Source organism: Monocercomonoides exilis, assembly GCF_001643675.1.
Source record: "Monocercomonoides exilis strain PA203 chromosome Unknown scaffold30-1206723, whole genome shotgun sequence".
In the NCBI taxonomy this organism is placed as follows: domain Eukaryota; phylum Preaxostyla; order Oxymonadida; family Polymastigidae; genus Monocercomonoides; species Monocercomonoides exilis.
In genome coordinates this window covers 436421-455334 of record NW_027150575.1, presented here as the reverse complement: position 1 = coordinate 455334, position 18914 = coordinate 436421, and the positions used below count along the sequence as shown (strand labels likewise).

Here is an 18914-nt window from a genome sequence, read left to right as displayed (position 1 = left end):
TATTCGTTTGTGGTTGCATCACAAAAACAACAAAAGATAATTTTTATATGGGACGAAATTCTTGCTTTTACTAAAAAACAACGATTTCTTCCAAACTTTTTCCACTTTCATATCATAAAAAATCAGACATCCTCATGCAAAAATGTTTAGAATATTTTGAAAAATGAGTGAATTGTTTGAAAATTCTGAATGGCACAAAATTCATAAAGTTAAAAATTTCGTCCCATATGCACCCTAATAACTGAAAAATTGATATGCTGGGAAATCATGACCCTTCCATTTTGAAAAATTGCAAGAATGAAAAAGAAGAAAAATTTTGCAAAATGACACAATTGGATCAACTGAGAATTTGAAAAATAAATGAGAATCATTCATTGTTTTTTTGTTAGGATGAGAAGTTTATTCAAATTTTGGAAGGAAACAGAAACAAGTTGATTGCAAAAATAGAGAAAGATGAAAAAGAAAAACGATGAACACTTAAAAGATGAAGAAATAAAGTGTGCGAATGAATTTAAAAATTTGAAATAATGAGAAAACAAAAGTCAATATAATAAATATTTTTGATAGAATTCTTTTTGAAACAATAAATAAAAACGATATAAAATCATTTGCATTGAAATAACAAATGTTTTTTGCGTGGTGATAAGGCGCATTTTCTTTCTAAAATTTCACCTTATTCCACAAAAAATATTTTTGCGAATGTTGAACAACATATAAGATAAAGATATTTCTAACTTAGAGATTATTGATAAGCTATGACAAAACAAATATGTGCAACCTTTTGGTTTATTCAAACGAACAACTGTGAATAAGTTTTGCCGTGAAAAAAAAAAAACATAATATTTAAAAAAAAGTAAAATTTTTTCATTATATTAAAGAAATCAAACAAAGATTACTCAAGTTGAACATTTTTTCATTTTTTCATATTTTTTTCTAAGTTTGCAAAATTTAAGTTCATTTCTTCATTTTCAATTTTATAGATTTTCGAAGGGAGATTTTGAACAATTGGAAGGATTGATAAGAAAAAATGTGTTTCAGGATGATAATTATGAAAAATTGAGAATCCTGTTCATTTTCTATTTTGATTTTTTTTAATGACTTCATTATCGTTTGAAAATTTTTTTACAAATATTTCAGAAGTATTTGATTCAAAGGAAATAAAAAAAAAGAATGATCAAAATCAACCCATAAAAAATTAGAATATAAGCAAAAAGAAAAAAAAGGCAATTCACACCAATGATGCTCATTATGATTTTGGCATTGGTGGAATTTGGATGGAGCATTCAATGTCAACATTATTTATTCGATTCAAGTGTTGAAGGTGCGAATGAGAATGACTGTTTCAAAAGCGAGAAAATGATTCCTGCCCTGAAAAGCATATTCACTGAAAAGGAGCCAAAAGACAGAAGCAGTGGGAATGCTAATAATGAGATGAATATTGCATTTCAAGACGAAATTGAGAAGGAAAATAGAGAAGAAAGAAGCAAAGATGAGAAAAATGGAGAAAATGAAGAAGGAAAAGTGCTTTGGCTTGAAAAATTCAGACACATGAATACATTTGCATCCAATGTTGATGATCACAATCAAATGAGGCAAGTGATATTTGAGGAAATTGGGCTGTGTCAGATTTATGGAGTTTTTGATTTGAAGAACAGCTCTGTTGAATGGAGAGGAATGAGCTTGGAGTGCGGGAATGGAACATCGGTTATTTGTGGGAGAGAAGGAAGTAATGTTGCTTTGAGTTCATGTGAAGTTGTCGTTGGCTGTGAAAAGCCCATTTTCGAAATTGCTGGAAGCAGTGGAATGATGACAAACATCACATTGAGATCTTTAAATCCATTTTCGTCAGAAGTTTCACCACTTTTTTCATCGAATGTTGCTGAACATGAAATATCTGATCGTGGCTGTGTTTTTATCTGTTCATCGTTCTTTTCATCATTGAGTGTATCATCTGCTCCTCTTATAGGATCGACGAAAATCAGAAGTCTTTCACTTTTCGATATGAAGTTTTTCAATATTTCAACAGCATCTTTGGATTGTTCATCCTCAACAACAGCATTTATTAAAACCTCAAGTTTTGTGAACAGTTGCTCATTTTCATCAGTGTGTGATGTGTATGATGGCGGGATTGTTCCCTCTCTGAACAACCACAATGCCTTTTTGACAGCTTCAAACACCTCCTTTGTTGGATGTTGTCGAACAAGGAACGTTGAATGCATTGGAAGTGAAAGCGATAAGAAACATTCTTTGAGACAGAATGAAACAGACAATGGACAAAACACATTCATTTGGTGCAAATGGAATGGATCGAAAGCTACTGGAGAAGTTGACTCATATACAGATGGCTCTTCGAATGGTGGTGCAATTTGTATGTTCGGCTTTTCTTCTGGAACACTTTCAGTGAAATACTGTTCGTTCAGTGGATGTGAAGCGTATTATACAGGAGGTGGAATCATGTGCCACACAATTAATTCTATTCAAATTGCTAATGATTCGTTCAACACTTGTAATTCGAAAAGCAATGCTGGTGGAGGAATTTGCATTTATTTGATTTCAACATGTGTTGAGATAAGTGCATGTGAATTCCAGAATTGCAAAGCTGCTTGTGATGGAGGTAGTTTAAGATTAGATAATTTTCAGGTTTCAGAAACAGATTGTATTGGAATAGAAAGTGGAGAAGGGGAGAGTGCGTGTGTGTATGACTGCATTTTCACTTCCTGTTCACTAACAAGAACAGGCGGCGGAGGGCTGTATTGCCACATAATTCCTGCCTCATTCAAAATGAGGAGCATTCAGTTTATCTCATGTTCAGCATCAACACATGGAGGAGGATTGTATCTTTATCCATATAAACAAGCATTACAAAATGATATTATTTATTGTTATTTTTTGTTCTTCCATGAATGTGAATGCTCTGCAAATACGCCATATGGCCATGATGTTGTATATTATGATTACTACAGTGTATATTTATCCCTAAATAATCCGTTTCATGAATGTTTCACCACAAACGCAGATAAACAGAGATTGTGCTATGCATGCAACTACTCGAATGCTGGTGCCTGGACGTTTCAACACACGGAAAAGAAGGATTGGCTGAAGGACAAGACAATTTATGTTTCAGTGAATGGGAGTGACGGATATGAGCTATGCGGGTCAAATGAATCAAATCCATGTCTGACAGCGAAGAAAGCGTTTGAGATGTGCGATATACAAATTAGCTTGGCAGTCACACTGATGGAAGGGAATCATCAAAGTGAGACGACAATGATTGAGATTGGAGAAAAGAAGATTTCAGTCATTGGGAAAGGGAAAGATAAGAGTTCGATTGGAACACGAACCCTTTCATCAGCAAGAGCATTGTTCAGTGTCACCACAGGACACTTGGGAATGAGCCATTTGAAGGTTGATTGCAACTTAACAGCAGGAACTTCTCCGAGTGTGGTTGTGGTGTCTGACGGGAGTGGGTCGCTCTCATTGGAAGATGTTTTGATTACCACGAGCAAAACAGGAGACTATGTGATGTCGTCATCGGTGTTTGTGGTTCCGCTGTCGCAGCTGTTGATGACCGATGTGGAGATCAAAGATATGAACATTGCTCAATCATTGTTCTCCGAGACGGATCTTTCTTCTTCTTCTTCATCCTCCTCTTCTGCCTTGTTTTTGACAGCCACAACATCAGGAGAGAGTATTCTGGCGAACTTGTCTGTAAAGAATGTGAAGTTGACAGAAGGAGATGGGGTGGTTGTGGCAAAGAGTGTGACAGAAGGGGAGACATTTGTTGTTCAGAATGTGACAATCGAGGATTGTGAATGTGAGAATGGCAGTGGTGGAGGGATCAAGGTTGAGATGGAAACAGATACGAGCAAGCTTCAGGTTGAAAGAACAACAACAATCAAGAGATGCACAAGTGGCAAATATGGAGGAGGGATGATGTTGTATCTGGCTGACAACTCGATTGACTTCTCGATTGTGTCAGTTGACTTTTCAGGGTGTTCTGCCTCATTGGGGGGGAATTATGTGTTTGTGAATGGGAGCAATTCAGCGAGCTGGGGAATAAGCTCCTCAACGCTGAATGTCCAGCATGATGAATCAAAATACAATGAGCTGGTGGGATATGATCGGAGTGACACAACAATGAGGCTGTTCCCACTGAATGTGTATTTGGATTCATATCCAGATGCAGCACATGTGGGGAAGGGGAAGGATGGGCTGGGTGGATACAACTCGTGGTTCTGTGGGTTTGACTATTATCCGTGTGCCACCATCACGCATGCAGCACAGGTGAGATATGCAGACACAAACAAGAAGATCGAATTGGATTCAGGATATGTGCTTGCTGAGGCAGTCGGAATGACAGATGGCAATGAATGGGAGATTTCATGTGCCACAAAAGGGATGGAGGTTGGTGTGAAAGCACCAGAGAATTTTGAGTCATCTTGTATGATTGAGGTGTTGAGCAAAAGTTCAATGAGAAACATCAAGTTCTGTATTCCATCTGCTCTATCTGGTGCATCATCATCATCTCTGATCACATCCAACTCCACACTCCTCACACTCACTGACTGTTCTGTTGCTTGTTCCTCTGAGAATTCCATTGGATATTGTTTTGTGAATGTGATTGGGGGGAAAGTGAAAGTGGAGGGATTGGTGATCACAGAGACCTTGACATTTGGAGAACATTCACTGGTCGAGTTTGGTGAAGGGGTGGAATCAGTTGTGTTTTGTGGATGTGAGGTGAACAACATTGAGAAGAGAAGTGGAGATGGAGGATGGGTGAGTGGAGTGGTTGGGGCAGAGAGAGATGAGGGGAAGAATGGGATAATTGTGATTGAATCGTGTGTTGTGAAGGGGTGCAGGTGTGCATGTGGAAGAGGAGGAGGGATGAGTGTTGTTGTGAAAGGGGAAGGGAGTGTTGTTGTGAATGGGAGTTGTGTGATTGATGGGTGTGAGACGAAGGGTTCAGAGGAGAGTTCAGATGGGAGAAGTGGAGGGAGAGGGGGAGGGATGATGATTGCGATGGAGAGCAGGGATGGTTCAATGAAAATGGAATCTGGAATTCAGAGTTTGTTTGGAGAGGATAACAAAGCTTCATATGGGAAGGATGTGTTTGTTGAATGTGGTGGAGGAGTGTTGTTGGAGTGGAAAGTGAATGGGAGTTCATTTTCATTTTTTGATTTTGGTGTGATTCCCACAGATGTGTTGAAGTTGTGTGGGAGTGAGGATGGGAGAGAAGGGGAAGTGATTCCGCTGTTTGTGTATTTGTGTTCAATGGGAACAAAGCTGAGAGTTGATGGGAGAGGAGAGAGGGCGCTGGATCAGAGCCATTGTGGGTTTGAGGAGTTTGGGTGTTTGACAATTGACTATTGTGTTGAGAAGAGAGCGAACATCAACATTCATGAAATCGAAGTTATCTCAGAATCATGGATAAAGAGTGAGATGAAAGTGGTTTCATTTTGTTTGAGTGTTTCAGGAAAAGAAGAAGGGATGAGGGTGTTGGTGAGGGATGAAGGATCGATAAGCCAGAATAACCTTATTGAATGTTCAAAATCATTTGAGATGAGATATTTGTCATTTGTGCTGAATGAAGAAATGAATGGGAAGAGAAGTGGATTTATCCACTCCTCCTCATCATCATCAACCATCACAATGACCAGCTGCTCAGTCACATTTGGAAATGATGAACTGATTGGATTCAATGTAATTTGTATCGAGGGAAGAGGGCTGGTTGTGAATGGATTTGTGATGGAAGGGGGAGTGAGAATGAATGGGAAGTCACCAATTGTTGTTTCGAATGGAGTTGAATTGGAGATGAATGGCAGCCGAATGAGTGGAGTGGAAGTTGTTGGTGGGAGTGGAGGAGGAGGATGTTTGAATGTGGAGATGGGAGTGAATGGGAATATGAATGTTGAAGGATGCAATTTGTCATCAGCGTGTTCAGGGGGGAGTGGGATGAAAGGGGGAGGGATGAAGATATCAGTGGGGAAGGGAGGGAGTTTGGAAATGAAAGGAGTGAAATTATCTGGGTGTGAAGTGCCAAGAGAGGATGTTGAGGAGGGAGAGAGAGGAATGGGAGGAGGGATGTTTGTGAAGCTGGCAGATGAGATGGGAACATTTGTGATGGAAGGGATGGAATTTGAGGGATGCAATGCGTGGAAAGGGAAGAATGTGTTTGTTTCGGGATGGGATCTGAGAGAGATTGTGAATGAGGAGCACTTCAAATGGGAGATGAGTTCAGAGGAGTTGGGATCATTGGATGAGCTGTGTGGATGGGAGAGAGCAAGCACAGATGAGGGATATGTGATTCCACTGGTTGTGTATTTGTGGAGGAACTGGAGTGGGGATGGGTTTGTTTCTCGAGAGAAAGGAGGAGACTTCAGTGGGTGTGGGTATTCAGAAGCACCATGCTCATCGATTGACCACTTGATATCACTTCGATATCCGACACTTGGAGAAGGGGAAACACATATTGCCATTGTGGGATCAGGGTTATTGAGCCATTCCATTTCATTTTCATCATCAATTTCAGAGTCACCAAAAGTGGTGATTGAAGGGACAAAGAAAGGGACAGGGGTGACGATCAGTGATGAAGATGAGAATGATTTGTCTGATGATGGTTCAATGATCTCCTCGAATGTGAGTCTGTCATTTGTGAATGTGTCATTCACCAAGCCAGCCATCACAACCCATCATTCAGTGTTGATTGAATCCTCTGGAGCAAACACATTATTGTCTGTGATTGAATGTTCATTTGGCCCAGGGAGAGGGGTGGCAGAGAGTTTTGGATATTGTGTGATGAGAGCGAATGGAGGGAGTGTTGTGATTGAGAGGTGTTCGTTGAGTTTGATTTCAGAGTTGAAAGGGTTGATTGCCTTCAGGCCAAGTGCAGGTGAGGTGACACTTCAGAATGTGAACATCTCATTTGCTGATGTGGCAGAGAGAAGTCTGATTTCGATGATGGAAGAGGATAACCAGATGAATGGAGAAAAGAAGGTGTTTTCAAATGGGAACAGACCAGTTTTGAGGGTTGTTGGGTGTTCATTTGCGAACATCACGAATGAAGGGATTGGAGCGAGTGTTGTTGATGTGGGATCATATGAGGATGGGGTGGAGTGTGCGATGGATGAGTGTTCGATGTCGAGTTGCAAGAGTGGTTTGAGCATTGAAGGAGGGGGGATGAGAGTGGTGCTGAAGAGTGGGGAATCAGTGTTGAAAGTGAATGGGAGCTCGTTTTCGATGTGCAAGTGCTCGAGTGAAACAGGGTGTGGAGGAGGGCTGTATATTGATGGGACTGACCCACATGCGAATTATGGAAATGAAAGTCAGATTCCACCTCTGAACTTCAAGATTGTGAACATCCTGTTTGTGATGAATGAGGCACATGTGGGGAAAGACATATTTGTCAGATGCCACTCGATTGCTCACCAGATCAACGAAACACTGTTTGCGCTGAACTACAACCAGGAGTCACTGAACTCGAACAACTCGATCTGTGGGAGGGATGGTTGGAGCGAGGGAGATGTTGATCTGATTCCGCTGATCACATTCTATTATTCGGCACAGGTGTTTGTGAGTGGGAGAGGGAGCGATGGGAGGGGGTGTGGGGCACAGAGCAACCCTTGTTCCAGCATCAACTGTGGGGTTGAGCACATACAAGAAGGGGTGATGAATGGGATTCTGATTGATGGGGAAGGGTTTGTGAGGAAGGAGTGTGTGATTGGAGATCTGGTTGTGAATTCATTGAAAAAGACACAGGGGATTGTTCGATTGAACTGCAAGATTGAGAAATCAGGTGAGAAGGATTGTGTGATGGAGTTTGTGAATGAATGTTCAGTGGAGAGGTGCTCATTCCAGTTTGAAGATGGATTTGAATCAACTCACAATTGTCTCATGAAAGTGAAGAATGGAATGACGAAAATACAAGAATGTGAATTCTTCTCTTCTCCAACAGCAATTGAGGATATGAAGTTGAACAGTTCAGTTGTGAGTGTGGAAAGTGGAGAGCTGAAGATATTTGATTCAACATTCAGAGATATTCATTCAACAAGATCTGTGCTTTCGTTTTGTGAGGAATCGGATGTGACAATTGTTGAAACAAGAATATCGAATATCAAATGTGAGGAAGATGTTGCGAGTGTTGGAGGAAAAGCGAAGGTGGAGATGAAGATCATGATGATTGAGAATGTAACACTGCTGTCAGAAAGATGTGTTGTTTCAATGGAAGATGCTGAACAAGAGGTGAGTGTGCTGAATTGCTCATTTGGAAAATGTGTGAATTCGGTGGACAAGGGAAGCATGATGCAGATAAGACGATCCAAGGAAGTGAAGGTTGAGGCATGTGTGTTTGATGGAGAAAAAGAAGATGAGATAATCAATGAGGAAGTTGAAAGAAAAAATGAGGAATTGTGCAAATGGAATGGATCATTAATTGGCGTTGAGAAGAGCAAAGTGGAGATGAGGGAAACAACAATCAGAAATAGCAAGGGTGGTGGGTTGTGGGTGAGTGGAGGGAATGTGAAGATTGAGAAAGGAGAGTTTGAGAACAACAACCCATCGATTGAGGGATATCCATCAGCTCGAAGGAATGTGATTTGTGAAGGGAATGGGGAGTTGGATGTTGTGAGCGTGAAAGGAGGTGATGGATGGAAGGACAACTCATCATTGTGGATATTGGATGAGAGATGCAGATTGGGAGGGATAGCAACTGAAAGAGGATCATCATTTTTCATCCCCATTTTGGAAGAGGTGAAGAACACAACACAGCCAAATGGGGATGTGGAGTTGATGATTGTGGGAAAGCTGCTTCTGCCATGTGATTTGTCGGTGAAGATGAGCATGAAAAATGGGGATGAAGAGGAGATTGTGAGAAAGGGGATTGAAGAAGAAGGGTTTGTGTCAGAGAATGAGATTCACGCATTCATTTCATGTTCAGAACTGGAGAAAGTGAGAGAAGAGACAGAAGTGAGTGTGTGGATTGTGTTTGGAAAAGCTGATTCCCTTTCATCAACAGAGCCATATATCCTGAAGAACAGGAGTGAAAGTGCTGGAAAAGGAGATGAAAAACTTGTTAAAGGAGAGAAAGAAGGAAAGTCTCATTGGTTGTTGATTGTTATTGTGCTTGTTGTGATATTATCGATTATTCTTGTTATTGCTGTTGTTCTGGCTGTTCGGTGGAGAAAGCAAAAGAGAAGAACGAAGGAATTAGAAGAGATTGTGAATGATACAGTGAGGAAGGATCCGAAGGCATTCGAGATGGTGACGATGGAGATGTCTCCAGAGGAGCAGTGGAGGAGAGCAGAGAGGGAGGCAGAAAAGAAGAATGAAGAAAGGATAAAGAAAAGAATATATGAGACGAATATGGAACATTCAGAGTCATCAGAGCATCTTCTGTCAGAGAGCGGATCAACTGAATACATATTGGGAAGAGGCTCAGACAAGATTCCTCAATGGATGTTGGAGAAAGTTGATGAGAATGAGGAGGAAGAAGAGACAAGAAAGAGAATACCATCACCATCGATCTCATCCACTTCAACAACTGATTCAGACTCAACTTTTGTTCGATCAGAGAGTCTGTGTCCAACCACCTCATCGATGTCGAATCTGGTGGATGCGATGGCCTGCTCGTCTCCTCATGAGAAGCTGATTGTGGACTTGAGGGATTCACTGTTCATGTTGTTGCATGGGCTGAACAAGACAAAGGAGATGGCGATTGGGACTCTGCAGGAGAGGGAGCAGACAGCTGCTCAGATCCTGTTCTGGGTGGCCAATCTCGCACTCCACTCCTTTGATGAGATGGAAAATGGATTATCTTCTCTTTCCACTCTGAGCCCTCATATTGTTCTATTTTCTGAGCACATGGTGATCTGCATTGTGATGCACTCCGACTTCTCATCTGATGATGATTCAGACTCATCATCCATATCTTCATCAACTGTTGTGACATCTGCCAGTGATGATGATAGCGAATACTCTCTTCCTTCATCAGCGTTTGAGGATGATGAATACAACAGAAAAGAGTGTTTGAGGTGGATGGCGCCAGAGCTACTGACAAACAAGAAGATGGGAGCAACGAAGGAGTCGGTGGTATTCTCGATTGGGATGATGCTGTGGGAGTGCTTGACTCTGGAGATCCCGTTTGGAGAGTATGAAGGGGAAGTGGCTGGGCAGAAGATTGTGAATGGGGAGAGGCCAGGGATGGGAGAGGCGGAGCAGTCGAGCTATCTGGGGCTGGTGAAGAAGTGTGTGTCGCAGGATTGGAGAGAGCGGGGGAGCCTGAATGAGTTGAAGAGAGAGTTCATCCAGCGGTTTCCGGCAGGATCGTTGATAATGACGATGACAGATGCGCTGTGCTGCTATTCGGCAGATGGGAACAAGAAGGAGCCCTCTTGTGGAAGTGGGAACGGAAACGGAGAAGGAACAGAAGGAAGCAGTCGGATTGTTCTTCTTGTGCAGTGATCAAGAGAAGATGGCGAGCCATGCAGTGTATTTTATAAACAGAAAAAAAAATTGGACAAGTGATATTGTTGTTGTTGCTTGAGAGTGCTGTTGTGTCTTTTTGAATTTTTTTAAGCTGATTTTCAATTCTATGAGTTTTTGTTTTTTATTCAAAATTCTTGTTTATATGCTTATGTGTATGTTTATATGTATGTTTATATGTATGTTTATATGTATGTTTATATGTATGTTTATATGTGTGTTAGTGTAGTGATAGTTGGCTGTGTTTGGGATAAAAGTCTTTGTGTCTTATGTTTTGCTTGTTCCCCATCATCACTTCAGTTTGTTTCCTTTTCTTTTCAATGAATATTCGGAAAGAAGAATATGGAGTGTATTTTATAAATCGGATCAGGCGGACAATGCACGCAGCTCCATTGGCAAGGCAACAACGAAGCCGAAGAATGCTCAACAATTTGCAGAATGACAAAGACAGGCAATGAAGTTAACAAACGAAGAGAAAGTTGTCTTAAGCAACAGAAAATGGATCTTCTTTGAAGTGAGCTGAATATGTTCCGACTGAAAAAAAAAATAGTTTTTCAAAAACAAATAATTGACGTACAGATTTTCCAGAAATTGTATCAATCATTTTATTTTTCAAATGGAAAATTATTATCTATAAACAATTTTTTAGGCAACAGCAGAACTGAACAAACAGATTATTAAAAATCTTATTGCGGAGCAGGACACATTGATGAACCAATTGCAACAACACTTCCACTCTGAACTGAAATGTTATTATCCCTCTGTAATTGTTGCACTCACCTCCATCCCCCTTTCTTCTTTCTCTTCTTTTCCATTTTCAACCAGTCCTGACAAAAATAAAGATTCGGAAAATTTGAAAGTCATTTCATCATTTTTCTCAGTTTTTTTGTTCAAGGATTTTCTCAAAATTATATGTTTTTCACAATATTTTGTAGGAAAATGTCAATCAACTCTTGATAGAACGCAGCGAGTCAGGATTTGCTTCGAGAAAATGAGTATTGATCATGATTTATGAGTGGCTTGAGTGAAAAACTTCGCCCTCCCAAATGACGTGGAAAAAGGGAGAGAAAAAATGCAAAACAATAACATGAAAAATTGTCTAATTAAATAATGCACTGTCCGCTTCACTTCACCACCGACTTCGCCTTTTCCACGGTCACGAAGACCAGAGTGCAGGGGACATTGCCCCTCGGAGCTGTCTCCTGAAGTCAGTGCAGGGATCCGGTGAGGCGAGTATTCTGATCGGAGCAGAAAGAAAAACCACTCTCGCTTCCACGAGGCGTGGAAAAGAAAACTGCTTGTGCAGTACTCTGCCTCCCGCTCTTCTGTTGTATTTGCATAGCAATCCTAATCATCACACACTGCATATTGAGGGACAAGTTTTCTTCTATGCGAATCATTCACGATCGATATCAGGAGTGTGCTCTCGATATGAGCAATTTCTTCATCCCAGTGTATCTGCGTCGTTGACAGGTTCTGAAAAATCAATCCGATGGAGAAGCATTTTGATGATAGCGAAAAGGAATGATAACAATTGGAAAGTTATTGGAAAGAACAGATTTCGGAGATATTTTTTCTGGAAAAAAATGAATGACAACATCGAAAGCAGGATATTTATGTGGGAAAAAAAGGATGATGGAGAAAGGAGAATGGCAGCATCAGTGATTGGACAATCTTCTGTTTTTGCGATTGGGAGTGTGAATGTGTTCTTTTGAGGAATTATAATTATCAATGCAAAACTAATTATTTTTTTTTATATCTTTTTATTTCCATTACAATGAACAGCGTTTTTTATGTTGAGCACCATTCCCAGGGACAATCCATTTCAAACGGAATTTTTTCACATCATGCGGTTTCTTCTTCTTCTTCTTCTTCTTCTTCTTCAGTGTGACCAATCAGCACAACGAAAGCTCGCCCAATTACAGAAATCGCCTAGGGCACTCAACAACCACTGCACCCCACAAACACAAATAGCTCCATCTCCTGCCCTTATCTCTTATCGCCCACACTCAGCTGTCAATCCACCCAATTTAGAAGGCTTTCTGGTTGTTTCCTTCAGCAACACGTCAGAACTGAATCAGCACTGCATATCATTCGAACATGTTCAGCTGCTCCTCGCAGAAGAAGCGAGGCCTGATGTTCCAGAAGATCGAGCCGATTTATTTCGGTCAAGGAAAAGAATTCCAATCAGTGAACTCTCAGAGTTGTACAGTGTATATTTTTGGTAGGATAGCGTGGATCTTGCAGAAGAAAGGGTGGATTCTGTTTATGGGACAGACATAGACACATTGGTTGAACGGATGAACAAGATATCAAGGCTGGTCATCAACATCAACAAGGAAGATTACACACACATGAACAGCCAGCTGTCGCTGTTCATATGTGAGGCGAATGTGATCAACGCACAGCAGATGAACCAAGAGATCCTCAAACATATTTCGTCGAACTGACTCAGCCCATTTTACTCGATGATCATCCCCACACTTGTTCAGGAGGATGTGATGCACCAACTTGCAACTTCAGCATCAGCACAGGAAAATAGCACAGATAGCGAAAAAGGCAGCAGCAGCAGCATAAGTTACAGTGGAAGCAGCTGAGGAGGAGGAAGTGGTGACGGTGGGCATGGAACAACTGTCTTGCCTGCCTCTTCTCCGCTTCTATCTTCATTTGCACAAACTTTTCCGTTTTCCAGTACAGCTGGGCAGATAAATGTTCCATATCACCTTGCCTCTTCTGGTTCAATGCCTGATTCTGCGCAGGTTCAATGTGCAAAGACGAAATCGATCAGGCAGGCGATTGTGAATGCGCTGGCAAACATCTACAGACAAACAGCTAACTTATCACAGACACACAGTTCGAAGAGCACGACGTGGGGGACACAGGGCGGTACACGATATCTGGCTCATTCTTCATAGAGAACTATTCACACTCAGAGACTGTGGTATTTGTGGACTTCTAGGCAGTGCGCTGATGTACAGCATCAGTGCGATGCAGCAGCAGATTGCATCGTGTGAGTCGACAATTTTGATCATTGAGCAGCTCCAGACACACACAAACCTCCTCCAGCAGCTCATGTCCCAGACGCAGACTTCACTTCAGAACCAAAATGCGATAGATCTCTTGGAGCAGAAAGATTCGTTGATCAGGAGGACGGTTGAGACAACACAGAGGCAGATGGATGTGCTGAGTGCAGAACCGGAGAGGATTGAGGAGATGTCACATTTAGATTTACCTGGGAAGCCAGCGATGGAGGAACAGCTGCTCATCGGCACAGTGAAGCAGTCGATAAATACACTTCAGCCTGTCATCCCCACCATCACTACCACTTTCCGTGCGTCGGTTCCGCGCAACGTGTATGTGAAGTGGCTGAGCAACCTGTGCATCCTGCTTGTGATACGCTACCGCATCCTCATTGAGCAGTCTCGGTACATTCCAATAGTGGAGATGATCCACATGATGTGGAATGTGGATTAACTCTCTGTCTCCCTGGCGACAGCGAAAGATGTGAACATGCGGCTGGACACTGAAGTGTGCTATCACAAACTCCCCGAGCTGCCATCAACCGCTCGGCTGCTGTCCCGCTGGCTGAAGAATCAATACTTCATGGTGATCCACTCAGCGACGTTTGACAAGGTGGATAGGAGGAAGGATGAGCTGTCGTATACACTTGTGATCAAAGAGAGCTTGAGGGAGAATTGTCCTGACCTGATTGCGCAGATGGAGAACGAAGGGGCGCAGATCCGGAGGCACATCGCAACCATCGCAAAGAGCAAGTGTGCGACGGAAGAGGCGGTTCAGAGGGAAAAGACGATTCTCATTCGTGCAGAAGAGCTGTCTTATTCTCTGAACAAGCTTCTTGAGAGCCTTTTTGCTGGCTTGTCTTCGCTCAATCATCAGATGCGCACAGTGCTTGGGGATGCGATGTTCACGTGTTGTGTGTATGTGCTCACAAACCTTTTCAATCTGCAGATAAAGATGCTGTTTTTGAGGGACTACGTCATCCGCGAGATCAGAAAGAACCGCATCCCACTCTCAAATCACCCGGACCCGCTCACATTCATTGTGACTTCTTCATTCGACCACACTTGTTCCATCAAAAGTGACTCATCCGCGAACCCAATGGCAATAAGCCACAGGATGCCATCACTGAGGTTGATCCCAGAGTTGGAGAGAACACGAGGTTGATGCCATCAGTGAAAAAACCTTCGAAACAGATGCAGAAACTGTGCTGCACCTAGAAAGCACGTCGTCTGCGAAGCAACTGTCCGATACAGCATCAGTCTCAATATCAGCATCATCAGCAGCAGCAGTGGCTGCAGCAACAGCTCCTTTATAGCTGGCTTCTTCGCATTCTCCAGCTATCACCCGCTCTCCCAGCATCACCACCACTAGCAGCCAGACATCTGAAATTGTGATCCATCCACAGTCATATTCATCTTCCTCCTCGTCTTCTTCTTCCTCCTCTTCATCTTCTTCTCACTTCTGCGACACACGCTCCACAGCAACAGCTACCTCTTCTCGTTTCATCTACTAGCTGCGTTCTTTTATGAGCATCATCCATCAGCAGAAGCTTGTTGCTCTAACTTTGTCTGCGCCCCTCATTGAGGAATCGACGCATGAATTGAAGTGCTTCATTGACTGCTGTGATGGACATCCAATCACTTATGCACGCTCCACAAATGAGATCTTGAGCAACGAGAGAATAATAGGAGGTGGTGGTGATAGTAGTGGAAGTGGTAGTGGATTAGGTTATTCGCATTCCAGTACGAATCTTTCAACCTCCAGCAACTTCTCTGAGCGTATCACATCTTACAGCTTGTCTTATGATTTCGACTACGTCTCGTCCAGCCAGAATCTGTTTTATGAATCTGAAATGTTAAGAAAGACATCTCTTGCAGGCGCGGCTAGTCAATATTCAGTACAGAACAGCTTATCTGTCTCTTATGATCCCTTTGGCAACGATGCTAATCGCTCGGCATCATCGTCGAATGCTTCTTCTTCGGCTGTCACTTCTTCTGCTTCTTCTTCTGGTTCTTTCTCTTCTTCTTCTTCTTCTTCTTCTTCTGTTTATTTCCATACACATCCTGAACCAGCTTCACTCAGTAACTTCGGTGTGCTTCTTTCTCGCGCTTATCCGACTGTTCCTTTCGTGAAAACTGAAATTCCACCTTCTGTTAGCTACAACAACTCCAATAATAACAACAATATCAACAATATCAACAACATCAACAACATCTATAATAACATTGTCTGTAACAGCATCGGTTGAAGTGAGTATCCCACTTCATCTCCACCGCTTCACCCTTTTTCTCCTGCAACCATACGACAAATCCCTTCTTTCTCTATATCTTCTCCACATTCTCAATCTTCACCCTTTCCATCTCCGTCTTCTATCTCGTTCTTTTGAACACACCCATAACTACCTCTCCTGTATCTTCTACCTTATCTGCCTCATCTTCCTCATCTTCCTCCTCCTCTTCCTCCTCTTCCTCTTCTCTCTATCATGCATGTAACATTATAATATGTAAAAAAAAAGATTATGCATCATCAAGATTAGAGAAGCATTTGCTCCTTTTTTTAAAATTCTTTGAAAGAGAACGAGTGTAATTAGAATAAGATGAACAAAAAAGAAAAAGGAAAATAACCTCAACAAAATAATGCAATTCATGATTTGATTCAAAAAATGATAAATATTTTTTTGAGTTTTTGATTTCAAGCCTTTTGATGTTTTAATTGCAGATAATATTAATTTTTTTATTAAAAAACATATGTGATCAATAAATTTGTTCAAATACTTGAAAATGGTTTTCATTCATATGTTTCATTCCTTCTATATTTTCATAATTATTAACTTTCAAAAAATTATACAAGATTAACGATTTTTCACCTTTTCGTTTTTTCAACTCATTGAAATGTTGAAATGTTAATAATTGTTAAAAAATTCAAAATGTCTGTTCAAATTCATGAAACAAAAAAGGTCAATATTTATGAAAATAATTGTTTGACACAAATAACAACAAAAAGATTATTTTTTCGAACAAAAATAAAAAGTCACAGTTTGTGCAAATAATACCGGTCCACAAAAAACACAGGACAAGATCGATTTATCAATAACCGCAAGAAGAAAAATTCTGACAATTTTCCTCAAAATACATCTCAATAATAAAAACTCAATTGATAAACGAGACTTTCAAAATAGCTTCATTTGTGCACAGAAAAATTAATGATTGAAATCTCGAAGAAACTCAATATCCAATTGATTCGAGATTTTACAAATAATTTTTTTCTGAGCACAAATGAGGTTAATTTGAAAGTCTTGTATGCCACGTGAGTTTGTATTCATGAGATATATTTTGAGTAAATTAAACAGAATTTTTCTTCTTGCGGTTATTGAGAAATCGATCTTATCCGGTATTTTTTGCAAACTGGTATTGTTTGCACAAACTGTAGTTAATAGTTTATGAAATATCGATCTTCTTGAAACTTCATCTACGATGATATGTGAAATAAATACAAATGCAATATTAACAAAAATGAATGATAGGAAAGGAATGATCAACTTTTTTTTATTTATTGTGGGACAGAATTAAATAAATGGAGTTTTTAATAAAATACCATTTATTATTCTCTAAAATATTTTTGTTTCAACAAATTACCTTTTTTTAACAAATTCCATCTATCGCATTTGAAAAGTCCATTTAAATGATCCCATAAATAATCACCCATTTGGACTTTCACATCAACGAATATAAAATGCCACGATCTGATATTTTTTCCGCAAGAATGCTTCTCACAAGTTTCCTCAAAAAACTCACCGAGAAATAATTTGTTGGATCTTGTTAAACAAACAAGTTGATTTGGTTTGTTTTCATTACACAAGGAAGCTCTCAGTGTATTTTTAAACTTTTGATGAAGCATTCATTAAAGGAGAATCAATAATAGAAAAAATGAAGAAATCAGTTTATCCATTTTTGCATTTAACGCGTAATATAGGGTGATTTGTTAACCCGAATATTTTTTTGAAAACACTAACAATAAATAAAAAAAATTTCTTTTGTGTATTGTGTGCTGATTTCGTTTTTTAGAAAAAAATATTAATAATCAATATAATCAACAAGCTCTCATTTTTACAATTTTTCAAGTATTTCTTTCTTTTTTTTTTCATCATCAGAAAAATCATCATTTAAATTTTTCAATGGGTTGATTTTTCTTTTTTTCGGTTTTTCATCTTCAAACAAAGCCTTTTTTGTTTCTTCATTTTCTTTTTCTTCATTTTTTGACTCTTTTCTATCATCCTTTTCTTTTTTCCATTCAATTAAAAATTCTTTATCGGTAATAAATTTTCCAAAATAATCAAATCTTTTTGTTCTTTTCTTCAGAGTGACGGAAGGTTCTTTTGGAAGCTTGGCTAACACTTCATGCCACTGATGTGACAGAACTCCGCTCTTCGCAAATGATGATTTGATTGTAGAAGGCAACAAAGAAGTTTGTAAGGCTTGTGGAAGCACATCAGCTAGCGCTTCTCGTCGCAAAACAACAGAAGAAGAAGAAGAAGGTGCTTCATAATTAGCGTTTATTGTCTTTTTGAAAACAGCAAACACTCCACGATCCAAAGGCTGTGCGATGTGAGTGGTGTGGGGCACGAAGGTGATGACATCTATCGAAGAATCAGCAAACTTCATCCACAAGTCAGGCTGCGCTCTCGAAGAATGCGTATCAAGAAGGAGAAGGCAATGTTCATCACTCTTCTTCAAAGCTTCTATTCTTTGATTGATTCCTGGAAGCAACATTTTTTCAGCGTGTTTGAGAATAGTTCTTCAGTCATCCAGCCTTCATTTTCTTCCAAAACATTTAACTGAAAACTGCATCCTTGGTTAAGTTCATCTTGTAATATCCTACAAGGCCACAGAATGATCCTTTTAAGGGAGAAGCCATCAGCTGCAGCTGCATCGACAAGAGTTGCATTTGGCATATTCATCGGTGTTTTAAAGAAACCGGCGGCATGTCGGAAGGATGGAAAACAAGAGAAGAGAAAAAATCAGAGAGTCGAAGAAAAGATTCATCAATATTGAAGATGATAGAGTTAAAATAATGATGTTGATCATGAAGGTTTTGATGAAGAGAGAAAAATGGAAGAAGAGTATGCTGATTTGATGCAGAGAGCCTTTGGATGTCAACATTTCGAGGATGAGAAGCTTTATGTTCGAGTTTCCGTTTGGTGTATTGATCGGGATATCCTTTCGAAATGTTCACTTCTTCATCTTCTTCATCGAAGTCGTCTTTTTTCCTATCATTGATAACAGCGTTCATCAAAAAGAATAAAATATTCATAAAAACAACATTTTGAAAAATTTGTTGCAAACTTATTTCATCATTTGCTCAGTATTGAAACTTGTCACACTTTCACATTCTATTCTCAATTTCCAAATATCTTTTCC

At 40.2% G+C, this 18914-nt stretch overlaps 5 protein-coding genes across 5 annotated transcripts; 4 read left to right on the top strand and 1 right to left on the bottom strand.

Moving 5' to 3' along the window:
• Window positions 1-1233: 1233 nt before the first annotated feature.
• MONOS_11045 (uncharacterized protein) lies at window positions 1234-10817 on the top strand. The gene has a single exon (XM_067863543.1). The coding sequence runs from the start codon at window positions 1237-1239 to the stop codon at window positions 10453-10455; it is 9219 nt and encodes a 3072-aa protein (XP_067725112.1). The 5' UTR covers window positions 1234-1236; the 3' UTR covers window positions 10456-10817.
• Window positions 10818-13166: 2349 nt separating this feature from the next.
• MONOS_15703 (uncharacterized protein) lies at window positions 13167-13950 on the top strand (the record flags this gene model as incomplete). The annotated part of the gene is made up of 1 exon (XM_067868596.1): window positions 13167-13950. Exon 1 carries the CDS (start codon window positions 13279-13281, stop codon window positions 13948-13950), a length of 672 nt encoding a protein of 223 aa, XP_067725111.1. The 5' UTR covers window positions 13167-13278.
• A 36-nt stretch (window positions 13951-13986) lies between these two features.
• On the top strand, window positions 13987-14661 carry MONOS_15702 (uncharacterized protein; the record flags this gene model as incomplete). The annotated part of the gene is made up of 1 exon (XM_067868595.1): window positions 13987-14661. The coding sequence occupies one exon, from the start codon at window positions 13987-13989 to the stop codon at window positions 14659-14661; it is 675 nt and encodes a 224-aa protein (XP_067725110.1).
• A 361-nt stretch (window positions 14662-15022) lies between these two features.
• On the top strand, window positions 15023-15745 carry MONOS_15701 (uncharacterized protein; the record flags this gene model as incomplete). Its single annotated transcript, XM_067868594.1, has 1 exon — window positions 15023-15745. One exon carries the CDS (start codon window positions 15023-15025, stop codon window positions 15743-15745), a length of 723 nt encoding a protein of 240 aa, XP_067725109.1.
• A 1858-nt stretch (window positions 15746-17603) lies between these two features.
• On the bottom strand, window positions 17604-18266 carry MONOS_15700 (uncharacterized protein; the record flags this gene model as incomplete). Its single annotated transcript, XM_067868593.1, has 1 exon — window positions 17604-18266. The coding sequence occupies one exon, from the start codon at window positions 18264-18266 to the stop codon at window positions 17604-17606; it is 663 nt and encodes a 220-aa protein (XP_067725108.1).
• Window positions 18267-18914: the final 648 nt, after the last annotated feature.